Raw genomic sequence first — 25,446 nt, 5'->3', positions numbered from 1 at the left:
GCTATCATACAGATCATTTAGTAGTAGCATCCTCTAGAAATTTCAAGCAGAAATCAGAAGACGAAGAATAATATATGAATTTTAAAGAAAGAGGCTATTGGCAACTTTTATTAGCAAAGAGACTTACCAAGACTGCGAGGTACATTGGTAATTTTGGCACGTATTACTCTAGTATCAGAGGTAGGATCATCTGTTACTGTGGCGTTAAGGAAAGCAATTCCAAATTCAACATCATTAATATTTCCAATAACACTTCCTCTGGCTCGCTGGGGCCCACCTATTGGGGAAAGAAAAAACATTCTTGGAGAAGGAAACAATTTCATCAACGTTACATGGGAGAAAAGAAGGCCAGTATTCATAGATGCTACAAATCTTCTCACAAACATTTAAAATATCCTATGACATCTGAATTTAAGAGTGAAATAAATAAGCTTTCAGAACATTCTACTTTCATGTAACACTCATCATCCCACATAAATCTAGGGTGCTTCCAATCTGTGTATATCATGGCACTATTTCACAATCCAAAGAATACAATCAGCACCCAGTCCCAAAGCCAAAATAAAGAAGGTGTCTGTTGATCGTAATAAAATGATGATAATAAGGAGAGTTTATCGAGCCTGTCATGCACTATACTAAGCACTTCATAAGTGTTAACTCTTTTAATCCTGTCAGAAATCCTATAAAGTCATTTTGAATGGTCATAGTTGGCAGACTAGAAAATAAAGGTCAGAGACATAAGTAGTAGAATGAAGATCTGAACACAGATGTGCTTGGCATCAAAACTCATGTTCTTTTATCTACTGCCTCCTTTGTGAGAACACAGAAGGAAAGAAAGGATCACCTCAAAACAGCTCCTGAGCTTGTTACAGGTCACTGTTGACACAGGTGTAGAGTATCTAACAGGTATTATTCAGTCTTGGGTTTCAGACGGAAAGCTTACCAATTAAATAAAACAGTTATATTTTCCTATATAGGAAAATAGTTAACTTGAGAAAAATTCGAGACGGGTATTTTACTTTTAACAGTATTACAAAATTCATACATACACAATTCGGTTGAAAACAATCATACATTTTTTCCCCCAATCACATATGTTTTAAAAAGCATCTCTACAGTAATTTTATGCCTTCTTCCAATTGTTCAACAAAATTATTAGTTACTGACACTAGAATAGGTGGTTAATGAATGCTTTTTAAATTTTTTTTTTAACGTTTTATTTATTTTTGAGACAGGGAGAGACAGAGCATGAATGGGGGAGGGTCAGAGAGAGAGGGAGACACAGAATCTGAAACAGGCTCCAGGCTCTGAGCAGTAAGCACAGAGCCCAACGTGGGGCTCGAACTCACGAACAGTGAGATCGTGACCTGAGCCGAAGTCGGATGCTTAACCGACTGAGCCACCCAGGCGCCCCAATGAATGCTTTTTAAATGAACTGCATGCTTTGGCAAGAGAAGGAAACACAATGGGAAGAAGCTGATAGTGAAATTCATAAATATTCATTATTTGATGAGAGAGAAAGGGAACGGAGAGAGAATCTCAAGCAGGCTCTGCACTGTCAGCATAGAGCCCAATGTGGGACTTGATCCCATGAACTGTGAGACCATGACCTGAGTGAAATCAAGAGTTGGATACTTAACCCACTGAGCCACCCAGCTACTCTAATATATTTTTTAAAAACTCACTAAGTGTTTCAGATACCATTATATATTATATACCAGGGAGAAGTACAATTGTATTCAATCTCAGAAAAATCAGTAAATATAGTATTTCACCATTTTAATTTGTATTACTTTGATCATTCATGAGAGAATACACTTTTTTCATGTTGGTTCAGCCTTCATGTTCTGGACTACATTTACTTGTTCATCAAGTGTTGAAGATACAATAATAAGAAAGAAAAAAAAAAAAGACCCAGGCCTACCTTCATAGACCTTGTATCTGAAAGGAGAGAGACATTAATTAGAATTTCACAAATAAATGTAAAATTGAAATGTACTAATGTGTAAGTATCTACTGCCTAGGGAAGTCTGAGAAGAAAGTAAAAACATAGTGGAGTCTGAGGAAAGTTTAGGTCTTAACTAAACCAGAGAAGGCAGGACAAGGGCCTTCTGGGTAGAGGAAATACCATGTGTCACCCTTCTGAGAGGTGGTGGCTTGCCATATTTGAGAAACCAGAAGGAGCAAAGGACAGAGAGCGATGGGAGAATTCATGGAAACCTTGGTGTAAGATGGTGCAGGAAAGCAGATAAGGACATAGTAGGACTTTTCGCTTCTTATCTTTAGTCCTAAGCAGGAGGACAGACGGGTAGAAGGATCACTCATTCACTTAGTTCTCTGGGCCATTTAACCTGGGTCGTTTGACCATTTTGACCTTGGTACTCTAGTTTCCAGAGGAGCTTGAGTCCCAGCACCAACAGACATCCAGTTCTGGGTACCTAATTGGGATCTTTGGAACTCTCTGCCAGAGTCTGTAATCCAAATTGTCTGCTTAATTTGGACTTCTGCTACTGGGGCCCTTGTCTCCAAGATGGAATACTACCCCTTAGATGAATAATACCCCTTGACTGTGAGTTGTAACAAGGCTCAGGAGCTACAAAATGCCCTAGTTAAAGCTAGAACTATCACCATGCCTACATGCTAGAGCCTCAACATCGTTGGTAATAAGTTGATATGTTGAGAAGACATGTTGAACAGTTGACCAATAAACACTTGTCCTTTTAGCTTGTCTAGATCCTATAAACCTCTTCACGTAACTCCTCTTTCTCACTCTGCCAAATGAGCCTTCTTGATTTTCAAGGACATTTTCTTTCCTTTTTTAAATTTATTAGAGAGAGAGAGAGAGAGAGAGAGAGAGAGAATCTTAAGCAGGCTCCACACTCAGCATGGAGTCCAATGTGGGGCTCAATCCCATGACCCTGGGATCATGACCTGAGTCAAAATCAAGAGTCAGACACTCAACTGACTGAGTCACCCAGGAGCCCGGGGACATTTTATCTCTAAAGCAACCTTCAAGCTTTGGAAAGTTCAGTGGTATCTTCCCCCTTCAACAATGTGAAACTGTTCTTTTGGATCTTCTTACAGACTTTAGAAAGTCTATCCTCTGACACAAGCAACCTTAATATTATCCACCATTTCTTGGGACTCCAGCAAAGTCTTTCTAAGGTCCATTGGTTCTAGAATTCTGGCTTTGTTCCTTCTGAATTTTTACATCACTTACAAATCCAGCCATGTTGTATGACTTGGGTTATTGTAATTGAACTTCCCCTACTCTTTTACCTACAACTGAACTGGCCCTTATTTGACTTTCCAGATTCATGTTCTCCATATTTCCATCCATGAAAGAATAGCCTCTAATTGTGTGTTTCTGTTAAACATTCAGTTTCTTTCCAACTCTCACTTTTCAGTTTGAAATCTGACCTTGCTTTCCCCACTCTTCTAAACTCTTTTGTCCTTCAAGCCTACGACTACTATTTATGGTTTTGCAGGTCATATTGTTTTACAGAGGGGCCTGGAAGGGGGCAAGCAGAAGCTAAAATCCAGCCACAAGCTTTGGTGCAGACCAACTTGAAGGGAAAATGTACATTTTTCCTAATTCTCCCTTCCAGAGTTGGCACTGTTTTATAATTTGTAGGCTCAGAGTGGTATCCTTTTTTTAATCTGCAGAAAGGCTGTAAATAAGCAAGCAATGGTTCCACCAAAGTCTAACTTAGTTGCTTACCTGGACATGTTTGCATATTGCATCTGGATACCTGTGTAGTGTCTCCTGGACAGGGGCGACCACTTTTAGACGGCACTGGATTGTTGCACAGCCGCTTTCGAGTCTTTTCACCTCCTCCACAAGAGGCAGAGCACTGGCCCCAACTGTGCCAGCTTCCCCAACTTCCATCCACTGTGAACAAGAATGGAATGGTCAATATTAACCAATCAGTTTTAAAATCTACACATAGGGTAACCCTGCCTATACAACTCTCAGTGTCAGATCTGAAATTATGGGGCTTCTGCAATAAGCACCAAATAAAATGCTTTACTTATTCTACTGGTCAGGAGTTGAGGGGCTCACCAGGACACATGTCAGTGTTGCATCTCTGGATCTGGGAGTCTGGCCCCCCACAAGCTCTTCCTCCGTTGGAGGGAGGAGGGTTATCACATGTGCGGTACCGCCGCATCTGTCCTCCGTTGCATGTCCGGCTGCATATTCCCCAGCCACTCCAAGGACTCCAGTTACCATGAGCTACAACAGAGAACCATTGGAGAGGTGTTAAACAATGACACTCATCCAAAAAGTATGGTAAGACTTTCCCCAGGAACTGAAAAGAAATATACAAATCTATAAATAGGAAACTTCCAAAGGCAGATTGTTTAGCTATTGTGTTGACTAGAAACTGGGTGTACATTCCAGTGACTGTGAAATTCCATTTAGTATGTATCTGTCCAGTCTTACAGTGTTTCAGGAGCTGAAGGATATGAATGAGACAAGATCTCTGCTCTTGATGAGTCAAGACCATACAATCCAGATACAGTGGATTCAGATGCTACCAGGGTCTTAAAATCTAGCTTGGCGACTGAATTAAGGCAAAGAGCCACCTGCTTGCCTCTGTAAAGATATCAACATCAATAACAGTGGGCATGTAAGGGTGCCCTTGTCTTTGCACTCTTCAGCTGGTCCTAGAGAGCAAATGAAATAGGGACACAGTCCTTGCCTATATAGATCAATTACATCTATGGCATTACACAGACACAATAGCAACTGTACGACACTTTGTTATTCTAAACCAAAGTTAGAGGAATCAAGTAACAGTATATTACAACTTTAAGGACTTGAGGCCATAATAAACCTTTTGTTTTTTTTTTTTTATTTATTTATTTATTTATTTTTTTAAATCTTTTGTTCAGCTTTATTGAGGTACAATGGACAAATAAAATATACAATGTGATGATTTGACATACATATACTTTGTGAAATTCATTTATTAAAATTTTTTTTCTGGGGCACCTGGCTGGTTCCCTTGGTATATTGTGCACTCTTGACCTCAGAATCATGAGTTCAAGTTCCACATTGGGTGGAGGGATTACTTTATAAAAATAATTAAAAAAAAATTTTTTTTTTCTTGGGCATTGCCTTGTACAAAGCACAGTTTTAAGTATTTGAGATACATCAGTAAACGAAACAAAGATTTCTGTTCCTCGGGGAAAATGAATTACAGTTAGTGAAAATGAACAATAAAAAATATATGTATATAATTAAAAAATAAAATTTGTAGTATCTTGTTGTGAAAATGCTATGGAAAAAAGAAAGGTAGGGGCGCCTGGGTGACTCAGTTGGTTGAACCTCTGACTCTTTTTAATGTTTATTTATTTTTGAGACAGAGACAGAGCATGAACTGGGGAGGAGCAGAGAGAGAGAGGGAGACACAGAATCCGAAGCAGGCTCCAGGCTCTGAGCTGTCAGCACAGAGCCCGACGTAGGGCTCGAACTCACGGACCGGGAGATCATGACCTGAGCCGAAGTTGGACGCTTAACCAACTGAGCCACCCAGGCGCCCCGAGGCCATAATAAACCTTTAAGAAAGTATAATGTTGACTCACTATTTCCAACACTCACTTGGACAAGGGTCATTATTGCAAAAATCGCTCTGGACATCACTCCCTTCACATCTGCTCCCTCCATGCTGTGGGACAGGATCAGAGCATTCCCTTGTTCTCTGTCTGGCACCTCCTCCACAGGACACAGTACAGGCACTCCAACTGGCCCAAGTGGTCCACTTGCCATCCACTGGATTAAGGAAAAACATATGTGCTCTGTTACTAATACTCTGGGCATTGTTAGGTTGGGTGATGTTCTTCTTATTTCTTTTGAAGGTTTATTTTTATTTTTTCCTCTAATTTTAATTTGAATTCCAGCTAGTAAATATACAATGCAATATTAGTTTCAGGTATAGAATTTAGCGATTCATCACTTACATACATCACCCGGTGCTCATCACAACAAGTGCCCTCCTTAATCCTCATCACCTATTTAACCCATTCCCCCCACTCACCCACCTCCCCTCTGGAAACAGTCATTTCGTTCTCTGCAGTTAAGAGTCTGTTTCTTGATTTGTCTCTCTTTTTTCTTGTTTACCCTTTGCTCATTCGTTTTGTTTTTTAAATTCCACGTGAGTGAAATCATATATTTGTCTTTCTCTGACTGACCGATTTCAGTTAACATAATACTCTCTAGCTCCATCTATGCTGTTGCAAATGGCAAGATTTCATTCTTTTGAATGGCTGAGTAATATTCCATGGTGTGTGTGTATGTTTGTGTATATATCCATTCATCAGTCGATGGACATTTGGGCTCTTTCCATAGTTTGGCTATTGTTGATAATGCTGCTATAAACATTGGGGTGCATGTGACCCTTTAAATCAGTGTTTATGTATCCTTTGGGTAAATAACTACTATCACAACCGCTGGGGGTGATGTTCTTATTGACATTGATTCTTACTGACATGTTACCCAGATAATTTATTAAGGGTATAAACACTGTATGTCTCTTACCTGGACAGGGTCTTTCATTGCAAATCTGCATCTGTGTTTCTGCTCCATCACAGTAGGACCCATCAAATGATGGTGGTGGGTTATTACACAGTCTTGTTCTTATCTGGGCACCTTTACCGCAACTCTCGCTGCATGCACTCCAAGGCTGCCAAGTGCCCCATGCTCCATGAACTACAAATATCCCAAGAGACAGAGTTGCAAGTCACAGAACCATGTTTGTTAAACAAAATTATACAAGTAAATGAACTCAGTAATGAGCTAAATTAGCCTGGAATCTAAAACGACTGAAATTGAACCAAAGGAAACATAAATAATGTTCTTCCTTTCTGCTTCTGGTTAGATTTTCATGGGAAATAGTGTTTATAGGAAAATTCAGAAGGCTACCTAATGCCAAAATGAATGCTTACAATTATCCACAGGGACTATTTTATTAAAATAGAATGTAATCAAACTACTATATGTAAACACAATCTAAGTTTAAAAATCCTAGATAAGTATTTGTGCTTTATGCTCTGGGGAAAGTGGAAGGAACCAGAAGCTTAGAAGCAAGGCTGTATGACAGGTCTAGATGCAATTATAGACAATATGAATGTTTCCACAAGGGTAACTTGGACTTTGGCTCCGCACTGGGTGTGGGCTGAAACTCACGACCCTGAGTTCAAGACCTGACCTGTGATCGAGAGCTGGATGCTTAACTGACTGAGTCACCCTGGCGCCCCGATAACTTGGACTCTAGACTCAAGACCACATCTTTAAGCCTGATTCAGCTTCATGTTTAAAAATACACTTGGATCTTTCAACAACATGATGATTTGCACAGTTGTAGCTCTTTAAAAATTGTCTCCATTACATAATGTTCATGAATTAAAAGTTCTGAATAACACACTCACCTGCTTCCTAAACAACAAAAAATTGACCAGTAGTTTCCAAGAAGTGATACTAAAACCTTCCTTTTGGTTACTAACAGATGACAGCATCTACCCACAAGACTGAAACAACCTTATGTTTCCTACCAGGTGCATGGGCTAAGAATCAACATTATTGTTTCTCTTACATATAAGTCAGTATCAAGTCATATTTTTATTTTAAGGGTACTTTCTAGATATGGAGCTCATAAAGTATGTTTTTGTGGTCATCCAGTTTAACCAAGATATGAACCAAAATAGGGCCTTAAGGTTAGGGTTTAAAGATTCTATTAACAAACTCTATAAGACACCAAAAGAATAAATTGAAAACCAAGTAATGAAATTATAATTTGACTGCTTTGTTTACAAAGTACTTTATTTTTTATTTATTTAAAAAAAAAATTTTTTTTTTTAACGTTTATTCATTTTTGGGACAGAGAGAGACAGAGCATGAACGGGCGAGGGGCAGAGAGAGAGGGAGACACAGAATCAGAAACAGGCTCCAGGCTCCGAGCCATCAGCCCAGAGCCCGACGCGGGGCTCGAACTCACGGACCGTGAGATCGTGACCTGGTTGAAGTCGGATGCTTAACCGACTGCGCCACCCAGGCGCCCCTACAAAGTACTTTAAAACACACCTAGGATTTTCTTTCAATTAACTATTTTCTAGTTGAGTTTCCTACATATCCTTTGTACTTTGTAGACACAGGCGAACACTGTCATACACATTTATTTTAGCTGACAAAAATTTGGACTAAAAAGTATTGGCTGAACCTAAAAAGAAAGAAGAAAGCCTTTAAATATAAGGCAGATATTACTCAAAACTACTTCTTTATTAATTCAGATTGCTGATGCTCATAGTCCTCATATATGGGCTATGTCATTGAAAAAAGTCTGCTATTCCAATTATTTTAAGATGTCCTATTTTCAAGGCTGGGGTTAATAAAAAGCCCACACCTCTTATAAAGCCTTATAGCACAGATGCATTCTTTTATTGGAGATAATGTTTGGTGATTGGTTGATGTTTATTCATATATTGTCTGTGTAATTTCTTTTTTTCTCTTTTTTAAAAAATGTTTATTTTGAGAGAGAGAAAGAGAGAAACTGAGTGGGGGAGGGGCAGAGAGAGAGGGAGAGAGGATCCCAAGCAGGCTCCACACTGTCAGCGCAGAGCCCGACATAGGGCTCGATCTCACAACCGTGAGATCATGACCTGAGCTGAAATCAAGAGTCAGATGCTTAACTGACTGAGCCACCCAGGTGTCCCTATAATTAGCTTTCTAATTCTTAAAGATTAAAAAAATAGTTTTAGCTTTGGTTTATTTAAGATTTCATGACAGTATTTTACTTTTGTAATGTAATGTAAGTTCTGAACTGCAAATCAAGATACCTAGGATCTAAGCAAATAGGCTTAGGAATCAGACAGACCTGGATTCAAATCCTTGATTCACGTTTTACTAGCCATGTAACATCAGGGAATTAATTATCATAATTATCATATCATATATTTCCTGAATCTTGGTTTCCTCATTTGTACAACAGGATGCAATACCCAATGTAGTGGATAACTGTTTCATTTTAAAATCAGCTAGGTATCTCTCCCAGTTAAATTCTGTGAGTTCAACTCTGAGTTTGTTCAGTGTGCTTATCAATATCTGAACTCTATTACATCTGTTTATCATTCTATCTTGAACAATGAAAAAATGCCTTGAGCACAGAATGGGTGCTCAATAAATATCTGTTGGAGAAATGAATGGATAAGTGATGAATGAATGAATGACCAGATACTCTTCTACTCCATATAACTTGTTTTAGGCTGTCAAACAAGGAGCCCTGCCTGTTACAATGCAGGTAAGTCACTCAAGCTGGTTATCCAAGTATCTGGACTTAGTTGAGTTCAGAGGTGAGCATGAGTCCCAAACAAAATCAAACAGGGCTCTTTTTCAGAGGTTGATAGGAAATCTGAGGGAGAGCAAGACTCTTTGTTTCTTAGGCCTTGGGTTACAAGTCTCCTGTGAGCTACTAGCTGCCAGCAGTCATTTTTTCCACTGCATGGAAAGAGTTTAATGGACAATAAAGCCAAAGAGAGGTGAGCAAAGATGAGAGATGGAAAACATGCTAGTAAAAACACTGGCCAAATCCTTGAATTCAGTCATACCTGAAAGTAGAATTTTCTACTTAAGCTCATTCAAGTTTGGTTTCTGTCACTTTAAGCTGAAAGAGCCCTAAAATACCTATGGTGAGGGGTTGTTTTACAAAGTCAAACAACGTGTACTTAAAGCACCTGCCACGGTTCCCAGAACACACAGGTATTTAGTGAATGGCTGCTATTATCATCTTAGCCCTCACTCATTGTGTGTTTTTGGGAAAGTCTTTAAATATCCTAGACTTCATTTTTCTTGCCTGAAAATGAATGGCTACATTAGATTTTAAGGTCCTTATTACTTCTAAAATTCTATGACGGTAAATACTTACGTTTCCTCTACATGATTAAAAATACACCACAGTTTGTGGAACCAATAGATGGTCAATTAAGTCAGGGATTTTACTTAACATTGATACCATATCTTTCAGAAGCTTGTATCAGTGAGACATAATTAAGAACACAGGGAATGGATGGATATATTCCAGGGTAGAGGCCATAACTTATTTTTATAACAAAAAAAAAAAAAGATAAGTATAACCCCTTTATAGGAGTTAAAAATAGAATAGTTTTGCTCATCAGTGGATTCTCACCTGGGCAGGGCCTAATGTTGCACATGATTATTTCTACGGCATTCCCTTCACATGGCCGCCCACCATATTGAGCTGATGGGTTACTGCAAGTTCTGGTCCTGGTTCTGTTGCCACGTCCACAACTCCGTGTGCATTCTTCCCAAGGGCTCCATTCTGACCAGCTACCATCCACTACACACAGGTAAAACATCGTCAACACGAAGACAACCCATAGTTAGCTAACAGAAATGAATATCTATCAAACATGTGCCTATCCACTGAATATAGAGATGTACCTGGACACAGCTTACGTTGACAGTTTCGCATTTCTGAATCTGACCCTTGGCAAGGCTTCCCACCATTGGCCGGAAAGGGGTTGTTGCATAGACGACTCCTCTTCTGGATGCCTTTGCCACAGGTGACACTGCAGGATCTCCATGTAGACCACTGGGAATACCCACCGTGAACTGCAAATAAAACATTGTACTTTGTCTCTGTGATGGTAAAAAAAAAAAAAAAAGCTATACATTGAATTTTATTAACACGCCGGGTCTAGAGCTGGATCTGTGATTGCTGAGAAATTGCTTATGGATGCTCCCCTCTTTGGTAAAATTAAAATCCATGCAGGAGAGAAAAATTTCAGATAATTAACTGGAGTTTCTTCCCAGTTCCAATACTGACTCATGTGGATATGGCTGCCAGCAGAGTTAGAGATCAAGAAGTTTAAATACTGTTTACCTTTTGATATACCATTCTTTAAAGAAAAATAAATGCATGATTTCTGAGAATAAATGTGACTTAGTTTTGAATCAAAACTTCAGTTTGGGATTTTGAATTATTGGCTTGATATTTTACTGCTCTAACTGAATATTGTTTCAGTCTCTTCAGTTGGTAAATTGTAGTGTGATTTTTGTTCTAGCTCCACAGTCTAGAAGTATCTTCAGGGTCCAGGAGACTTGGACTAAGATGCTTAAGAGTTTTTACGATTTGGGTCGCCCCAGGTGATACTTAATATGAATGTCCCTCTGATCACACTCACCCTGGACTGTGACTGGCACCCTGACAAGGACAGAACCCATCAAGTTTCGAGCAACACATTCATATTCAGATGTATCTTCTTTTTGAGCAGCAGCAATATGTAAGGAGTTGTTGGACAACATGTTAACTCGGTCATCCCAGGGAATAGAGTGCCCTTGACGAGACCATGTAATGGTTGGATGAGGCTCTCCAGTTGCCTGACAATTCAATATGACTTTGCCACCAGCATGAATAACAGTTTCTACTGGTTCAAGAGTAATAATAGGAGGACCTACAGAAAAAAGCACATAGTGTTTTCTTAGTTTTTGTGAAGCTATGTTAACATTTTTATCAATATATATAGTAACATTTTTTTAAAAATTAGGCTGATTTGTTTATAAAACACTGTAGCTGCTCAACTACTAAGGATGCAGTTGCCATTGACAGATTTTTCAGTATCATAGCTCTGTTTTATTTATGAAATGTCCAAAATTTTAAATCCCTAAGCAGATTAGCCTATATCATGGGTTCTGCAGTCATACTTGCTGTATACTTAAATTCAAATTCTGCTTCTGTTCCTTAGGACCTCTTTGAGCCTTTGTATCCTTCAGAGAATTCTTGTTAGATTCCTCTAAGATGAGATAAGCCTAGCTCTTTGACAGGGTAAGTACATAATATTATTAGTACTATTGTTATCATTGTTTTTGTCTGTGTTTTACATGGCAAACTCTCACTTCTTTCCCTTACATCACTTCTGAGGTAATGAGTCATTATTAACTTATCCTTTCATAACTGGTCATCATTCATTTATTCAATAAACATGTATCGAGAGCCTACTATTTGCCAGGCATTGTGTTAGATGCTGAGGATACAGAGATAATAGATATAACTTCTAGCCTCAAGGAATTCACAGTCCACGGATAAGACAAGTAAGTAACTATAATTATTTAGCTGTTCTATAATATCATTGTAGGATTTTGTAATGGAATAGGTAGAATAATATTTAGTATAGAGTAGGTAAATGTGTGGTAATATGGATGCATAAACAATAGTGACTTAATAGAACAAACAGAGGCAATCACTGAAAATGGAGAGGAAAAGGAAGACATTCAAGAATCATTAGGAAAGTAGAAATAACAGAACTTTGTCATTGACTTGAGAGGAACTGATAACTACAGGATTTTGACTTGGACAATATAGAAGAACACAGGAGGAAGAACAAATTTGTTTGGACATTGTAAGGAATGTTAATTCGTATCCATTTAGAACTATTGAGTTTGTGGTGTCTGTGGGACATTCATGTAGAGATGTCTAGATGATAAGAGAATGTTAATATCTGCAGCTCAGAATAGAGATATAGGCTAGAAATACAGATCTATGAGTCTTTCATGAGTGGATAAGATGGCTTTAGAAGTGATTCTAAAAGGAGAGGAAGAAGACCAAAGACATAAACTATGACAGCATCATTATTTAAGAGATGAACAGAAGACAAGCCATAAAATGATACTAAGAACAGATCACTGAAGTAGGAAGAAAATCAAGAGAGAATGGTATCCTGGTAACCAAAGGAAGGAGTTTCAAGAAGGAGGGAGAGGTTAATACTAGTAGATCAGAGCTGCTCAAGTGAAGTCAGGAAAAAATGTAAAAGGAGCTATATATAGCTGCTGGTAGGATGTTTATTCTAGTCTACAGTGTCAAGCAAGATAGAATATGAAAAATTTCATGGAGAAGAAGAAGCTTGAAGTGGATTTTCAGAAATGGTAAGATTATATATAGGAGAAGGGAGTCTACTTGGAGACAAGGAAATAGCATGGAGATGAATTTAGCTTTGAAAGGATGATTCACCCTCGAAAGCAGCAACATACAAGGTTTTAAACATTTAGTTAATCAGGGCTCACATCTGAATACAGGTTAGCAGAGAGGAGCCTGTGTATTCTTGAAGGATGAAAGCTGTGTTTTTGTGGGATTGAAATGAATGGTAGAATAATTTGCTCAATGAGAGGTAATGAATATCAGATAATTCAGGGTGATGGTTCTGTTTTAGGTGGAGAAATATATCTGGAATAATAGAACATAAAGCAAAATAGAAGTAAAATGTGTTTTATTATGACCATACCACCATTTTATGTAAAGATGTTATTGACATGCTGTCTTTTACAAAAGTAGTTACTTCATATGAGGTTTGAATCTCTATCATTAGTGCATTATTCATATATATGCCCACATCGTCCTACTCAATTACCTTCTTATTTGATATTTATATTAACTTTAGGAACTTTCAGGGCTGGGGCTTTTATTTTTCTCCTAGTGTTCAAATTACATTATGTGTTCAGTAAACTGTTGCTGAATACATTAAATGCCTCAGATTAATCACTCAACACTAAATGATAACATAATGATTAAATGAGCTCATCTGCTCCCTCAATTATGGTCAAAGAAAGTGTCAAATAAAACTCGGAATCTTAATTTTAATACCATATTTGAACATTTCCAATTGCCCATAAGGCTATAAGTTAACTCAACAATAAAATTCCATATGTACATCTTTCAAGGGTGAATTAATTCTATCAGTCACATAATGATCAGTTAAATACAAGTACTTTATCTAAATGAAAGCATTGCTTCTGGTGCTTTAATCTTAATTTTAAACAAATTATATTTTGGTTTTTTAATATGCCTCATTTATTTAAATCAACTTATTGTCTGTAGGTGTAGATGAGCTAATCTAATGCAGACTTTCTTAAACCAATCAGTGGAACACTCTTCCAGGAAAGATTAATCGATGTGATGCCCTACTTACATTCACCCAACAAGGAGGGGAGGAAGGTTTCATGGAAATAACATTTATTTGGGAAACATGGCATGTTATATCCTCCTCTTGCTGAGTTATAACACATCAATATATTATCATTTCAGGAATGATCTGCAGTAAAGAAATCTGGTGATTAAGCAGGGCTTGGCATATAGTAGGTTCTCTTTATATGTTTGATAAATGAATGAACTTCGTTTAATCTATTTTTTCCCAGACTTGTTTGACCATGGAACTCTAGTTTTTTCCTAATAACATCTCACAAGGCTATTGTTTGATAAATAAGTACTTTAATAAAACACTGTCTTAGCAAGAAATGGAAACAACCTGTCTAGTGATGGATAAATGGATAAAGAAAATGAGTCTATATATGTTTAATCAAATGTTATCTAGCAATAAGAAGAAGGAAATACTATTTGCAACAACATGGATGGACTTCGAGGGCATTATGATAAACTAATTAAGCCAGACAGAGACAGAAAAATAGTATATGGTATCACTTGGATGTGAAATCGAAAAAAAAAAAAAAAAATCCATAGAAACAGAGTCAATTGGGGGAAATGGGTGATATTGATCTAAGGATACAAATGTTCAGTTATAAGACAAATAGGTTCTGAGGATCTAATATATAGCATGGTGACTATAGTTAATAATACTGTATACTTGAAATTTATAAAGTGAGGAGATCTTAAGTGTTCTCATCAAAACAAGCAAAACCAAAAAATGGTAAGTCATGGATGTGGTAATTAGCTCGATTGGGGCAATCATTTCACAGTGTATATGTATATCAAATTTTGACATTGTACATTTTAAATATGTACAATTTTATTTATCAATTAGATGCCAATAAAGCTGGGGGAAAACACTGTTTTAGATATTTACTAAAAATTAAGTGCTAAAGTCTCAAAAAGATTTTAAAAAATTAAAGTCTTAGATAATAGTAGTTTAGCAATAGCTGCTAGTAAATGCTAGTATATAGCATCTCTTGATAGTGAATGAAGAAAATATAAATTTATACCATTAAATACTGAGCCTACTCACAAAATAAGTTTATTCACTGAAATTCTCAACCCAGTGATGCTATCCTCAAGTCAGTTCTAAAGTCATTCTGGAGACTATCCAGTGGGTTCTGAGGTTCTATGCCCTGGAGTTTTTCATGTTTTTCTAATTCTGAAAGATCTGTCTTCTGTATAACTGAGGGGTTTCATCATGAGCATGATAGTCCTGCCCAGTACACACATTTATTTCATGGAAGATTGACAGCCATCAACCTAGAACACTTTTGAGTTCACTTATATTAGTCTTTACTTTTAATACATATTTTTAAAGTGCCACAAAATGACATTTTGTAAGCACATCACAAAAACTGTGATAGACTATATGAAGGGTACTTGACTGACTATATTGCAAAACGAAAGAAAGCTCTGCCACCAAGCAACTGTGATCTTGAACTCCGTGTGTTAGACAAAATAGAAAAAAATCTCTGCAAAACTGTATCTACCAGTCTTACACTTGATAACAAATTACTCTATCAGCAGAAGACTAAATTATACACACCCTGCAAGCTACCATTAATATACCTGCTATAAAGTTAAAGAAAATGAACACTGTTTATTAGGCAATGTTTCTTAAATCAGGTGTTCACACAGAGTGAAGCCACTTACTCTGCAGGGTCAGGCTCATGCTGCGCTCCACTGCCCCAGCATCATTGGTAGCTACGCACGTATAATCACCGGCATCTTCATTCTATGGAAATAAGCAGTGTTTTATAAAAATGTGAGCCTACAGAATGGGGCAAATAAGTTTTTCCACCAGGATGCTAATATAAAATTTCATTTTTGAGGAGGGGTTGGAATGGAAATAGAAAAACCTACATTATTTTACATCATAAAGGGGTTTAAGAGAAAAGAAAAAGAAGAAAAAAATCCCGGTCTAAGTTTTCAAAACAGCCATTCTTGCTCTCTGGGAATAATAATTACTAGGAAACCAAAGCAAAACTAACATTTTTTATAACCTTCTATCCAAAATTAGCTCACTAAAGAAAAATGCCTACTCTCTTTTTCTAAATATCTTAAAAAGCATTAAACTATTGAGGACAAATTAACAAATACTGAGACTTCCTAATGGGGGTTATTAAAATAAATTAAGGATGAACAAAGTAAAAAACTAATTTACTGATAATGATGAATCATAGAATATAAGTCACAATATTATAAATATGCGCTGTAAGGGGTGCCTGGGTGGCTCAGTCAGTTAAGTGTCTGGCTCTTGATTTCAACTCAGGTCATGATCTCAGGGTCGTGAGATTGAGCCCTGTGTCAGGCTCCACATTGACAGCACGGAACCTGCTTGGGATTCTTTCTCTCCCCTTCTCTCTCTGCCCCTTCCCCACTCAATCTCTCTCAAAATAAATTTTTAAAAAACCTACAAAAATAGTACTATATGAGTTTAGATTTGGTGACTAATTCATCACAGATTTTGCTCAAGTCTTGTGAATAGAATTTGTTAAAAGAAACACTAAGTAAATAAAGGAGAACTAAATTGCAGGAAGTAGAGGAGGGTGGGAAAAGGAAGACATGTTTAATTGGGGGTGTTATACAATATCCAAATAGAAATTTTCAATAAGAAATGGTAAATGGGAACATTTCAGGGTTGGAGATAGATATCTAAGTATCTGAAACTGTGTGGTGAAAAAAATTAGTATTAGCATTAATATTGGTATTAGGAGAATTACCAATGGCTTCAGAAGTAGCAATACTTAGATACAGAAGGGGGAATGTGGTAATGAAGAAACATGTTACAGCAGTTAAAAGTAGAAATCATCTCAAAATTGAAGGGACAATGAACAACATGAAATGAAACCCAGGAGAATGAAAGACTAAGAGTGATTCATTGGATTAGGTGATTAAATATTGTATTTTAATTATTATTTCAATTAATTCTACAATGCATTAAAAATCACTCATACATAATCAAGTTGAGAAATTTTTAGATAAAATATCTCATTTACTTGGCCCTCAAATTAGAATAACTTAAAGCAACACTCATTTTCTGAATTACTGAAGGTTTTGGAAGGCTTGATATAGTTATTGGCCTTAGAGATGAAAGTTATCCTATATTTTACTTGTAGTTATGTTTGCAATTCTTCAATTTCTGTGTTCTGAAACAGATTTGAGGAAGTTATCTAATGATGCTAAATAATAATGGATCAGTGATTGGGAACAAAGCAAAATTATTTTTTTGCTTATATTTCTGTGAAAAGTCTAAAAATAATCAATTTGAACCATGTTTCAGTTTTTTATAAAAACCCATTGATTCAGATTTTATGATTTAAATAGGAATGCAAGAGGAACCTTTTCCTTTCATGGCACCTACAGAGAGGGATTAATTGTGGCAGTTAAAGTGCACATCAACGATTTCAGCGTGACTTACTACAGTGCCATAAATGGCCAAGGAGCCATTGAGAAGTTGACGGATTCTGTGATTAATTTCAATATCCACTCCTTTTCTGCTCCATTGGATGGTAGGGGCAGGATCTCCTTTCACTTCACAATTCAAGACTGCATTACCACCAAGCGGCTCAATCCAATTAGAAGGGTAATCACCTTTGAAGACTGGAGGTTCTGGGAAATAACAACAGATAATTAATTATAAGTAAAAGGAAGCTCTGATAATTTATTTGTGATTTGACCTATTTAGAAAGATAGTGAGGAAGGGAAAAGCCACTTTTGAACACCATGAATTTTCCAAAATCAACTGCTCATGCTAATCAACCAGATAATTTTGTTAGTTTCAATAACCTAAGCAGGTGATTCCATTTTGTACCAAATGATCTCTTTGCTTACCTACTTTTGAATTGAACGTTGATAATTTTTTATTTCTTAGGAATGTGCACATCTGTGAAATAGGACTAGATGGATTTAATAAACTGAAGTTATATAAGCAAGCAAAATGCAAACTATTCTTTGTAAATAAGTGATAAACTAAAAGTAGAGCATGCTTACCTACCTTTCACATAAACAAATCCTATTGCCTTCACAAAACCAACACTGTTCTCTGCGGTGCACACGTAAGTACCCGAATCCTCTTTTGACACTCTTTCAATAACAAGTTCACTGTGTCCATTAACACTGTCAAAGTGGGCTGAGAGAAACAAGTTAGGAAACGACATAAATGCCTCTAAGTAACCTAGGAAAAGAATCACAACAGCTCAATATTTTGCAGGTTGGATTTATGAGCTGGTCAGCAATTGAACCAGAGATCTCATCATGACATTGGAGAAGAAAGCCTTTTCCACAGATTTATTCCTCTGAGCTATTGGCTAGGTCTATAGACACTTGTTTGAAGAATGAAAAAAAAAACAGCAGAAGGGACAGGAAAAGAGAATGAAAACAAACATCCTTTAAAATTATTTTAGATTTAAAGTACACCTTTCATCTCAAAGCATTGCCTAAATCTGGCTCACCGTCTCTCTAGGTTTCAAAATCTTTCATTCAGACATATGACATTTTCCATTTCATTTATCTCACCACCACTTTTCCTCCCAAACACTTTATATCAAAACACGAAAATGTTTTCAGTTATAATTCAACTGACTTGGCAGGTCAGAGGGGAAATCATGAAAAACATATGTTGGTTAGGTAATAATGACAACATGATTAAATTTGTGATAATTTAAACTTCTCCATAAATGGTGATGATATAAATATTTATGAAGGTAGTTATAATATTTGGAATAGAGTATAAGGTAAACATGCTAATCCTAAAACAACTGATACTAAATAAGATTCTGATTAGACCAGCCAATATCTAATTATTTAGATATGTTTACCTTGCATGCTTTCCCCCAAATTATTTCAAAAGATTTCATTCTGCTGAATATTAAGTGGAAAATTAAGCTTTAAAAATTTAAATAGCTAAATTAGTATTATACCGTTAGAAAACAGCACTGATTAGGTTGTGGGTTTTTTTTAAGTGATAAATTGCATTTATTTTTATTTTATTATTTTTTTCAACGTTTATTTATTTTTGGGACAGAGAGAGACAGAGCATGAACGGGGGAGGGGCAGAGAGAGAGGGAGACACAGAATCGGAAACAGGCTCCAGGCTCCGAGCCATCAGCCCAGAGCCCGATGCGGGGCTTGAACTCACGGACGGCGAGATCGTGACCTGGCTGAAGTCGGACGCTTAACTGACTGCGCCACCCAGGCGCCCCAATTGCATTTATTTTTAAAAATAAATTTATGTTTTAAATATAATTTATTGTCAAGTTAGTTAACATACAGTGCATACAGTGTGCTCTTGGCTTCGGGAGTGGATTCCCATGATTCATTGCTTACATATAACACCCAGTGCTCATCCCAACAAGTGCCCTCCTCAATGCCCATCACCCATTTTCTCCTTTTGCCCAGTACCCCCATCAATCCTCAGTTTGTTCTCTGTATTTAAGAGTCTTTTATGGTTTGCCTCCCTCTCTGTTGGAAACTATTTTTTTAGACTCTATTTTTCCTAAGTGAGGTATACTATTATTATTAAGGTAATATAGTTGATGAATTTCAGTCATTAAGATCAATCTTTTATAACAGAAAAACTCAAGCTTATTATTTTTCTAGCAAGACATTTATTAAATGCCAATAGTGCAGTATTTTAGAATTCAATTTTGGGAAATGACCACTTCTTATTACTGATGATGTCTTTGTGCTGATGACAAAGTCTGACAAATAAGGAAACACTTGTCCTCCCAGAGAGGAGTGCTCTGGGGTTCCAGGCACTACCTTAACATGTAGTGCACATAGTGACTAAAGGATTTCTGCATAGCTGATCTACATTATAAGAGAGGCTAACAGATGTTAATTCATACAGCAAGAAGCAGAGTTCTCCTCTGTAAAATTAGGTGAATCTTCAGCACTCTACCAGTGCCACCTTAATCCATTTATCAGTGATGAAGGAGGTCCAGCGAGGGCAAATTTAGGTACCTGTGTATACCATATTGTCTTCTCAGGGAGGAAGGAGATTATTTTTAGGTAAAAACATCTACTAATATTCTAAAATATATGGTCCTGTGATTACCTTATCCTTTCAAAAGAATGGAAAAAGAACATATATACTGGGTATAGGATAAAATCCAGGCAAAGGTACATATTTTGCAGAACTTAAAGCAATCAATTTTTCATGTAACTTTTCAATCAATTCCCACAGCTAAAGGAAATGGAGATTGCTTCAGAGTTCTTTATGGACGCATTTATTTACTTCTTAAGAATTAAATTACCAACCTGGGATAATATTGTTATTGAAGGTCCATGTTAACTTGGGCAATGGAATCCCAGTGGCTTTACAGCTTAATCGTAGCTGTTCTCCTTTATTTAAAGACACATCTCCAGGAAGTTCAGTAAAAGTGGGGAGAACGTGCACCGTCACACTGACCATGTGCGTATCTTCACCTGCAGCATTGTTAGCAACACAGGTATAGGTGCCAGAATCCTCCGGCTTAAATAAAGAAAAATCATAGTGTTTAAGATTACATAATCTTACATCATATTACATAAAGGACATAAAATTGCATAGCTTGGTTCCCAAAGGAGCACTCTTATTTAAAGGCAGTTTAAATTTCCATCTTGTAGTCTGAACCATCTGGCTAGCTTTTGCACAACATAATTTAAAATGTGTAAGAGTTTAAACAAAAGCCCATACCTTACAGAACTACAGCATTTTGCAGTAATAAGATCTCAGAAAACTGTACAGAAGTTCTAAAGTTTACTAAACATCAAGAGTACTGATACTCCGCAAACTACAGATAAAGAACAAATAATTTCATTCTTTCTTTTTTAATATAATTTATTGTCAAGTCGGCTAACATATAGTATATACAGTGTGCTCTTGGTTTTAGGGGTAGATTACTGTGATTCATCACTTACATACAACACCTAGTGCTCATCCCAGTAAGTGCCCTCCTCAATGTCCATCACCCAGAACAAATAATTTCAAAGGCTGGTAGCATCTTGACAGCATAGCTGCTCTCTTGGTAATGTGGCACCAAAGACTCCCAAAATTATCACAGGAAATAGAAGTTTCACTTGCTAAATCCACCGGCTGGTCTTGACACTCATCTTACTAGATGTCCTGGCAACATCTGACACAATTTTGACCCCCTTTTCTTCTAAACCATGTCCTCACTTGGCTACCAGGCTACCCCATTCTCCTAGTTTCCTTCCCACCTCACTGGTGGCTCCATTTTCAGCTTTTCATGGCTTTCCTTTAACATTAATGTTGTTATGTTGGTATGTGGGAGAGCTCAGTCTTTGGTCCTCTTTTCTTATTTGCACTTGGTTCCTTAGTGCATCCGGTCTCATGGTTTTAAGTGCCACCCATATGCTAATGTGTACGAGTATTTGCAGCCCACGTCTTTCTTCCAAAGTCCAATTACACTGAAGTTCCCATTTCACCTCTCTGCTTGCATGTCCCAAAGACATCTCAAAGTCATGTCCAAAACTGAACTCCCAATTTCCCTTTTACCATCCTGTTTCACCTGTAGCCTTTCACCATCTCAGCTGATGGCTATTTTGTCCTTCCAGTTGCTAATGCCTTTTGTTCTCAGACATTTGAGTCACTTGTACTCTTCTTTTTCACACTCTACTCGCAATCTACCTAGGATATCCTAGAATATATGCAGAATCCAACCACTTCCCACCTCTTGTGGGCTAACAGAATTTCTTATCTGACTCTAAACCATCTCATCTGACTCCAAACCATCTTCCCAACAGGTCTTTCTGCTTCCACTCTTGCCTCCCTACCATGTATTCTTATTATAGTCGCCAATGTACTATTGCAAAAACGTGAGGCATTTAATAACATTGCTCCCAGTCTCAAAACCTGCAATGGATTCTACTTTATTCAAAGTAAAACACAAAATTGTTATAATCTATGAGACACTCTATTATCTGGCCTCCATTTTTTTTTTCATATCTTTCTTCTCTGTTCTTCTTTGCTTTTACTGGTCTCCTGTTCCTCCAATGTATCAGGCATGATCCCACCTCATGTTTCTTCCAGATATTTGAGGGAGGAACATCCCAGTTTTATCTGCTTGTGATGCTCTTCCCCCAGATATTGGCTTGGCTAACTCACTTCAAGTTTTTTCAAATGTTCCCTTCCCAAAGGAGATTTACTCTGATTCTCCTATTTAAAACTATAACTAGTACCCCTCCAAACTCTGATCCCTTATACCTTGTTCTTCTATTTTTCATAATACTTATTTTCTTCTATGTATATTGTTTATTATTTTAATTGTCTATCTTGCTTCTCTAAACATAAATTGCATGAAGGCAAGGATCTTTTAGTCTTTTGTTTCCTGATGTATTACCAGTGCCTAAACAGAGAAGCTATTCAGTAAATATTTGCTGAATTGATGATTGAATGCTTCTGAGTGCATTAAGGCCCATGGTAGACTTTTTCCTTATCTTTTAAAACATTTAAGAGGGGCACTCTGGTGGCTCGGTCGGTTAAGTGTCCCACTCTTGATTTCAGCTAAGGTCATGATCTCATGGTTCGTGAGATCGAGCCCTTTGTTGGGCTCTGCACTGACAGCACAGAGCCTGCTTGGGATTCTATCTGTCTCCCTCTCTCTCTCTGCTTGGAATTCTCTTTCTGCCCTTCTCCCACTTGCACGTACATGTGTGCACTCAAAAATAAACATTTAAAAATATTAAAAAAAAATTTTAACGTTAATTTATTTTTGAAAGAGAAAGACAGAGTGCGAGTAGGGGAGGGGCAGAGAGAGAGAGGGAGACAGAATCTGAAGCAGGCTCCAGACTCTGAGCTGTCAGTACAGAGCTCGACGCAGGGCTCAAACCCACCAACCGTGAGATCAAGACCTGAGCTGAAGTCAGACGCTTAACCAACTGAGCCATCCAGGCGGCCCTGAAAATATTTTTAAAATATTTAAGGGTATATATTGTTTTGCACTGAAACATTAAAGAATTGATTGGAAATGTAGCATAAAAACTGTAATCACTAACTGTAGGTACAATCTAAATTTGGTTGGCTGCATACTGTTGTTGTTTTTTTTTAAAGGGCAAACTGGAATAAGTCATATTTCCTGTAAAAGTCTTTCCACCTCCATATCATTTAGCTGTCCTTAAATTCCCAGGTTATGACAAGTTTAAAATCAAGGAATTTATAAAAGTGAAGCACTTAAAAATCAAGTGTACATACTATTCACAAATAGATTTCTAGTTATTATTTGTGTCCTTCATCTGGTATTTCGAAACTACCTTATTGTTATTTTTTTAACATGTCTGAGTCATTATCCCACTAAAAGTCTAACCTTTTCTTTCTCATTTAATTCCTTCAGGTCTATAAATGAAATTGAAGGCCCAAATTCAACATTCTTGAGCTTAGAGGTAATCCCCAGTAAAAGATATTCACTAGCTTACATTAACAAATTTATCCTTATTTTATTAATTCTAAAATTCACATTTTTAACTCTTAATACCTCAGAAGCTAGGGTATTCAAAATACATAAAAATTGATGATCTTCTCTAGTTTATTTAACTGAATTTTTTTCTTTCTTAGTGGTACATAAAATAATGGTACATCTTATAACTAATGGAAATTTAAATCTGAATAAATACAACTTTTGCTGGCACATGTGGTTGAGTTAGGACTTAGTGACACAGCCTATTACTGGGATTATTTATGTGGTAATCCCAGGAGTCTGAGTAATGGCTGAAATTATACTATAAAGTTAATGTGATCAATTTTGTCATTTTAATCTGTTCAAATTTAATTCCACAAAGATTTTATAATGGGGCTTAGGCATTTTGAAGGGTAATGAATAGGAATAAAAAGGTATATACAGAAGCTCTGAAAATGATTCACATTTGTTTCGTATTTGGTGCCAAGTACTGATACTCTCAAACCACACAGTAAATGTTTTAAAAAGTCATGTAGTATGCATATATACAGAATATTCTTCAAGTGGGCTACCACTGAAAAACTAAGATACTTCTCATAGCTACTATTCTGTAGACTGGCTAAGTGCCACCTAACAATATTCAAACATCTCAGCTTGCATAGTAGGATCTCTAAGACTTTAGTTTCCTTGTCAATGATAAGAAAGGGTTATTGAAAATCCTGAAAAGAACAGAAAAACTGCTTTTTATTATTTGCCTAATAACACATCAGACATTCTTATATCTCTGTTCTTCTAATCATTCCCATGCATGGTTACAAACACAGAATATAACAGAGGCACTTAGAATTTTTCCTGATAAATAGATTTCCACAAAAATAAAATCATTTTAGAAGGAGGTCATTTATGAGTTCCTACTATCTGTTAAATATTATTCTTAGACCTGGGCCACAAAATGAAACATGCATAAAATTCATTTTTTGGCCTGAATATGTAAGAGTATTTTTCTTTTGTTATTAAAGAGTATATTTCCCAGCTAAGCTACGAAAAGAAAAAAGGTGAATTACTAATCCGGTTTAATGTATCCACTCACATCTATTAAACTTACCACAACATTTTCCAGAATAAGTTCTCCATAGGGCTCAAGAGTATACTTTCCTAATAAGTTAGTTAAAAGAACATCGTCTTTTTTCCAGTTGATTGCTGGTGTGGGGATTCCATCAGCCACGCATGGAAGAATGGCTTGTGAATTCTCATTGACCATATAGTGTACTTCTGTGCTTCGGATTCTAGGTGGTACTATGAAGAGTTTAAAAAAGATAGTCATTCATGATGTTGAATTCAACAGTATCCTTATTCACACTGAAAATCAGCACACAAAAGACTCTTTTGGGGATCATTTTGCCGCAAGTAGTAAAATAAAGTCTATTAAGACATTGTTTGTTATCATGAAAGATGCCTACAGCAAAAACTTTAAGGGATTTGAACTTGTTGAATATATTCGAAATCAGTTTCTGAACAAGTGACATAGAACTAGATTAGGAATCTTTAGCTTTTATTTGGCTTCTGAAGTTTTTCTTAAGTTTCTTATTCTTATTGCAGTGAAGCAAAACAAACAAACTAGAGCAACAAAACCTCAAAATGCATCCATGATTGGATAATTACTGGATTTGTATCACAGACATATTGTGAGAACACATTAATAAAAGTCACCAGTTGAAACACCGTAAAACACTCCCCCCATATTGAATGTCACGAAGTGCTACAGAAAAAAAATTTATTGCAGTATTTCACATGTGTTTCAACAATTGCAAGTAACCCAGGTCAAGACAATTCAGCTTTTATACTGTCACAGAGGAAATTTTTATAGTGATTTCAGAATTCTGTGCAAATACTTCCTATTCCTCAAATTACTTTGAACTGGAATTTAGGCAATACAGAAAGATCAATTGACTATTTTGTGTACTAACAAATACCTTAGGGGACTTGGAACTATGACATTTACTTCTAAAGAAAAGGCTTTAAAAGTATGTGGATCCTGAGAAACTTAACAG

At 36.8% G+C, this 25,446-nt stretch overlaps 1 protein-coding gene and 1 long non-coding RNA gene across 6 annotated transcripts in view; one reads left to right on the top strand and one right to left on the bottom strand.

The window, feature by feature from the left end:
- The window catches only part of HMCN1 (hemicentin 1), a 492,563-nt gene that overhangs the window by 32,245 nt on the left and 434,872 nt on the right, over positions 1-25,446 (bottom strand). For 4 of the 5 annotated variants that reach the window (XM_040446605.1, XM_040446604.1, XM_040446606.1 and 1 more), the window contains 13 exons: positions 24,501-24,691; positions 20,259-20,472; positions 17,995-18,129; positions 17,419-17,609; positions 15,651-15,732; positions 11,200-11,469; positions 10,457-10,627; positions 10,182-10,352; positions 6,542-6,712; positions 5,606-5,776; positions 4,064-4,234; positions 3,722-3,892; positions 128-277 (listed from right to left, as the gene is read on the bottom strand). In XM_040446605.1, the coding sequence (XP_040302539.1) occupies positions 128-277; positions 3,722-3,892; positions 4,064-4,234; positions 5,606-5,776; positions 6,542-6,712; positions 10,182-10,352; positions 10,457-10,627; positions 11,200-11,469; positions 15,651-15,732; positions 17,419-17,609; positions 17,995-18,129; positions 20,259-20,472; positions 24,501-24,691 (2,259 nt within the window). Of the gene's footprint in view, positions 1-127; positions 278-3,721; positions 3,893-4,063; positions 4,235-5,589; positions 5,777-6,541; positions 6,713-10,181; positions 10,353-10,456; positions 10,628-11,199; positions 11,470-15,650; positions 15,733-17,418; positions 17,610-17,994; positions 18,130-20,258; positions 20,473-24,500; positions 24,692-25,446 lie in introns of those variants that run through there. The other variant, XM_040446608.1, reaches the window with a different exon arrangement.
- Positions 11,895-17,938, top strand: LOC121011852 (uncharacterized). The gene is made up of 2 exons (XR_005781806.1): positions 11,895-12,106; positions 17,325-17,938. It is a non-coding gene; the product is annotated as an uncharacterized LOC121011852 (long non-coding RNA).

This window comes from Herpailurus yagouaroundi, unplaced genomic scaffold (assembly GCF_014898765.1).
Source record: "Herpailurus yagouaroundi ecotype Mexico unplaced genomic scaffold, PumYag 195, whole genome shotgun sequence".
In the NCBI taxonomy this organism is placed as follows: Eukaryota; Metazoa; Chordata; class Mammalia; order Carnivora; family Felidae; genus Herpailurus; species Herpailurus yagouaroundi.
This window is presented reverse-complemented; position numbering and strand designations above follow the sequence as displayed.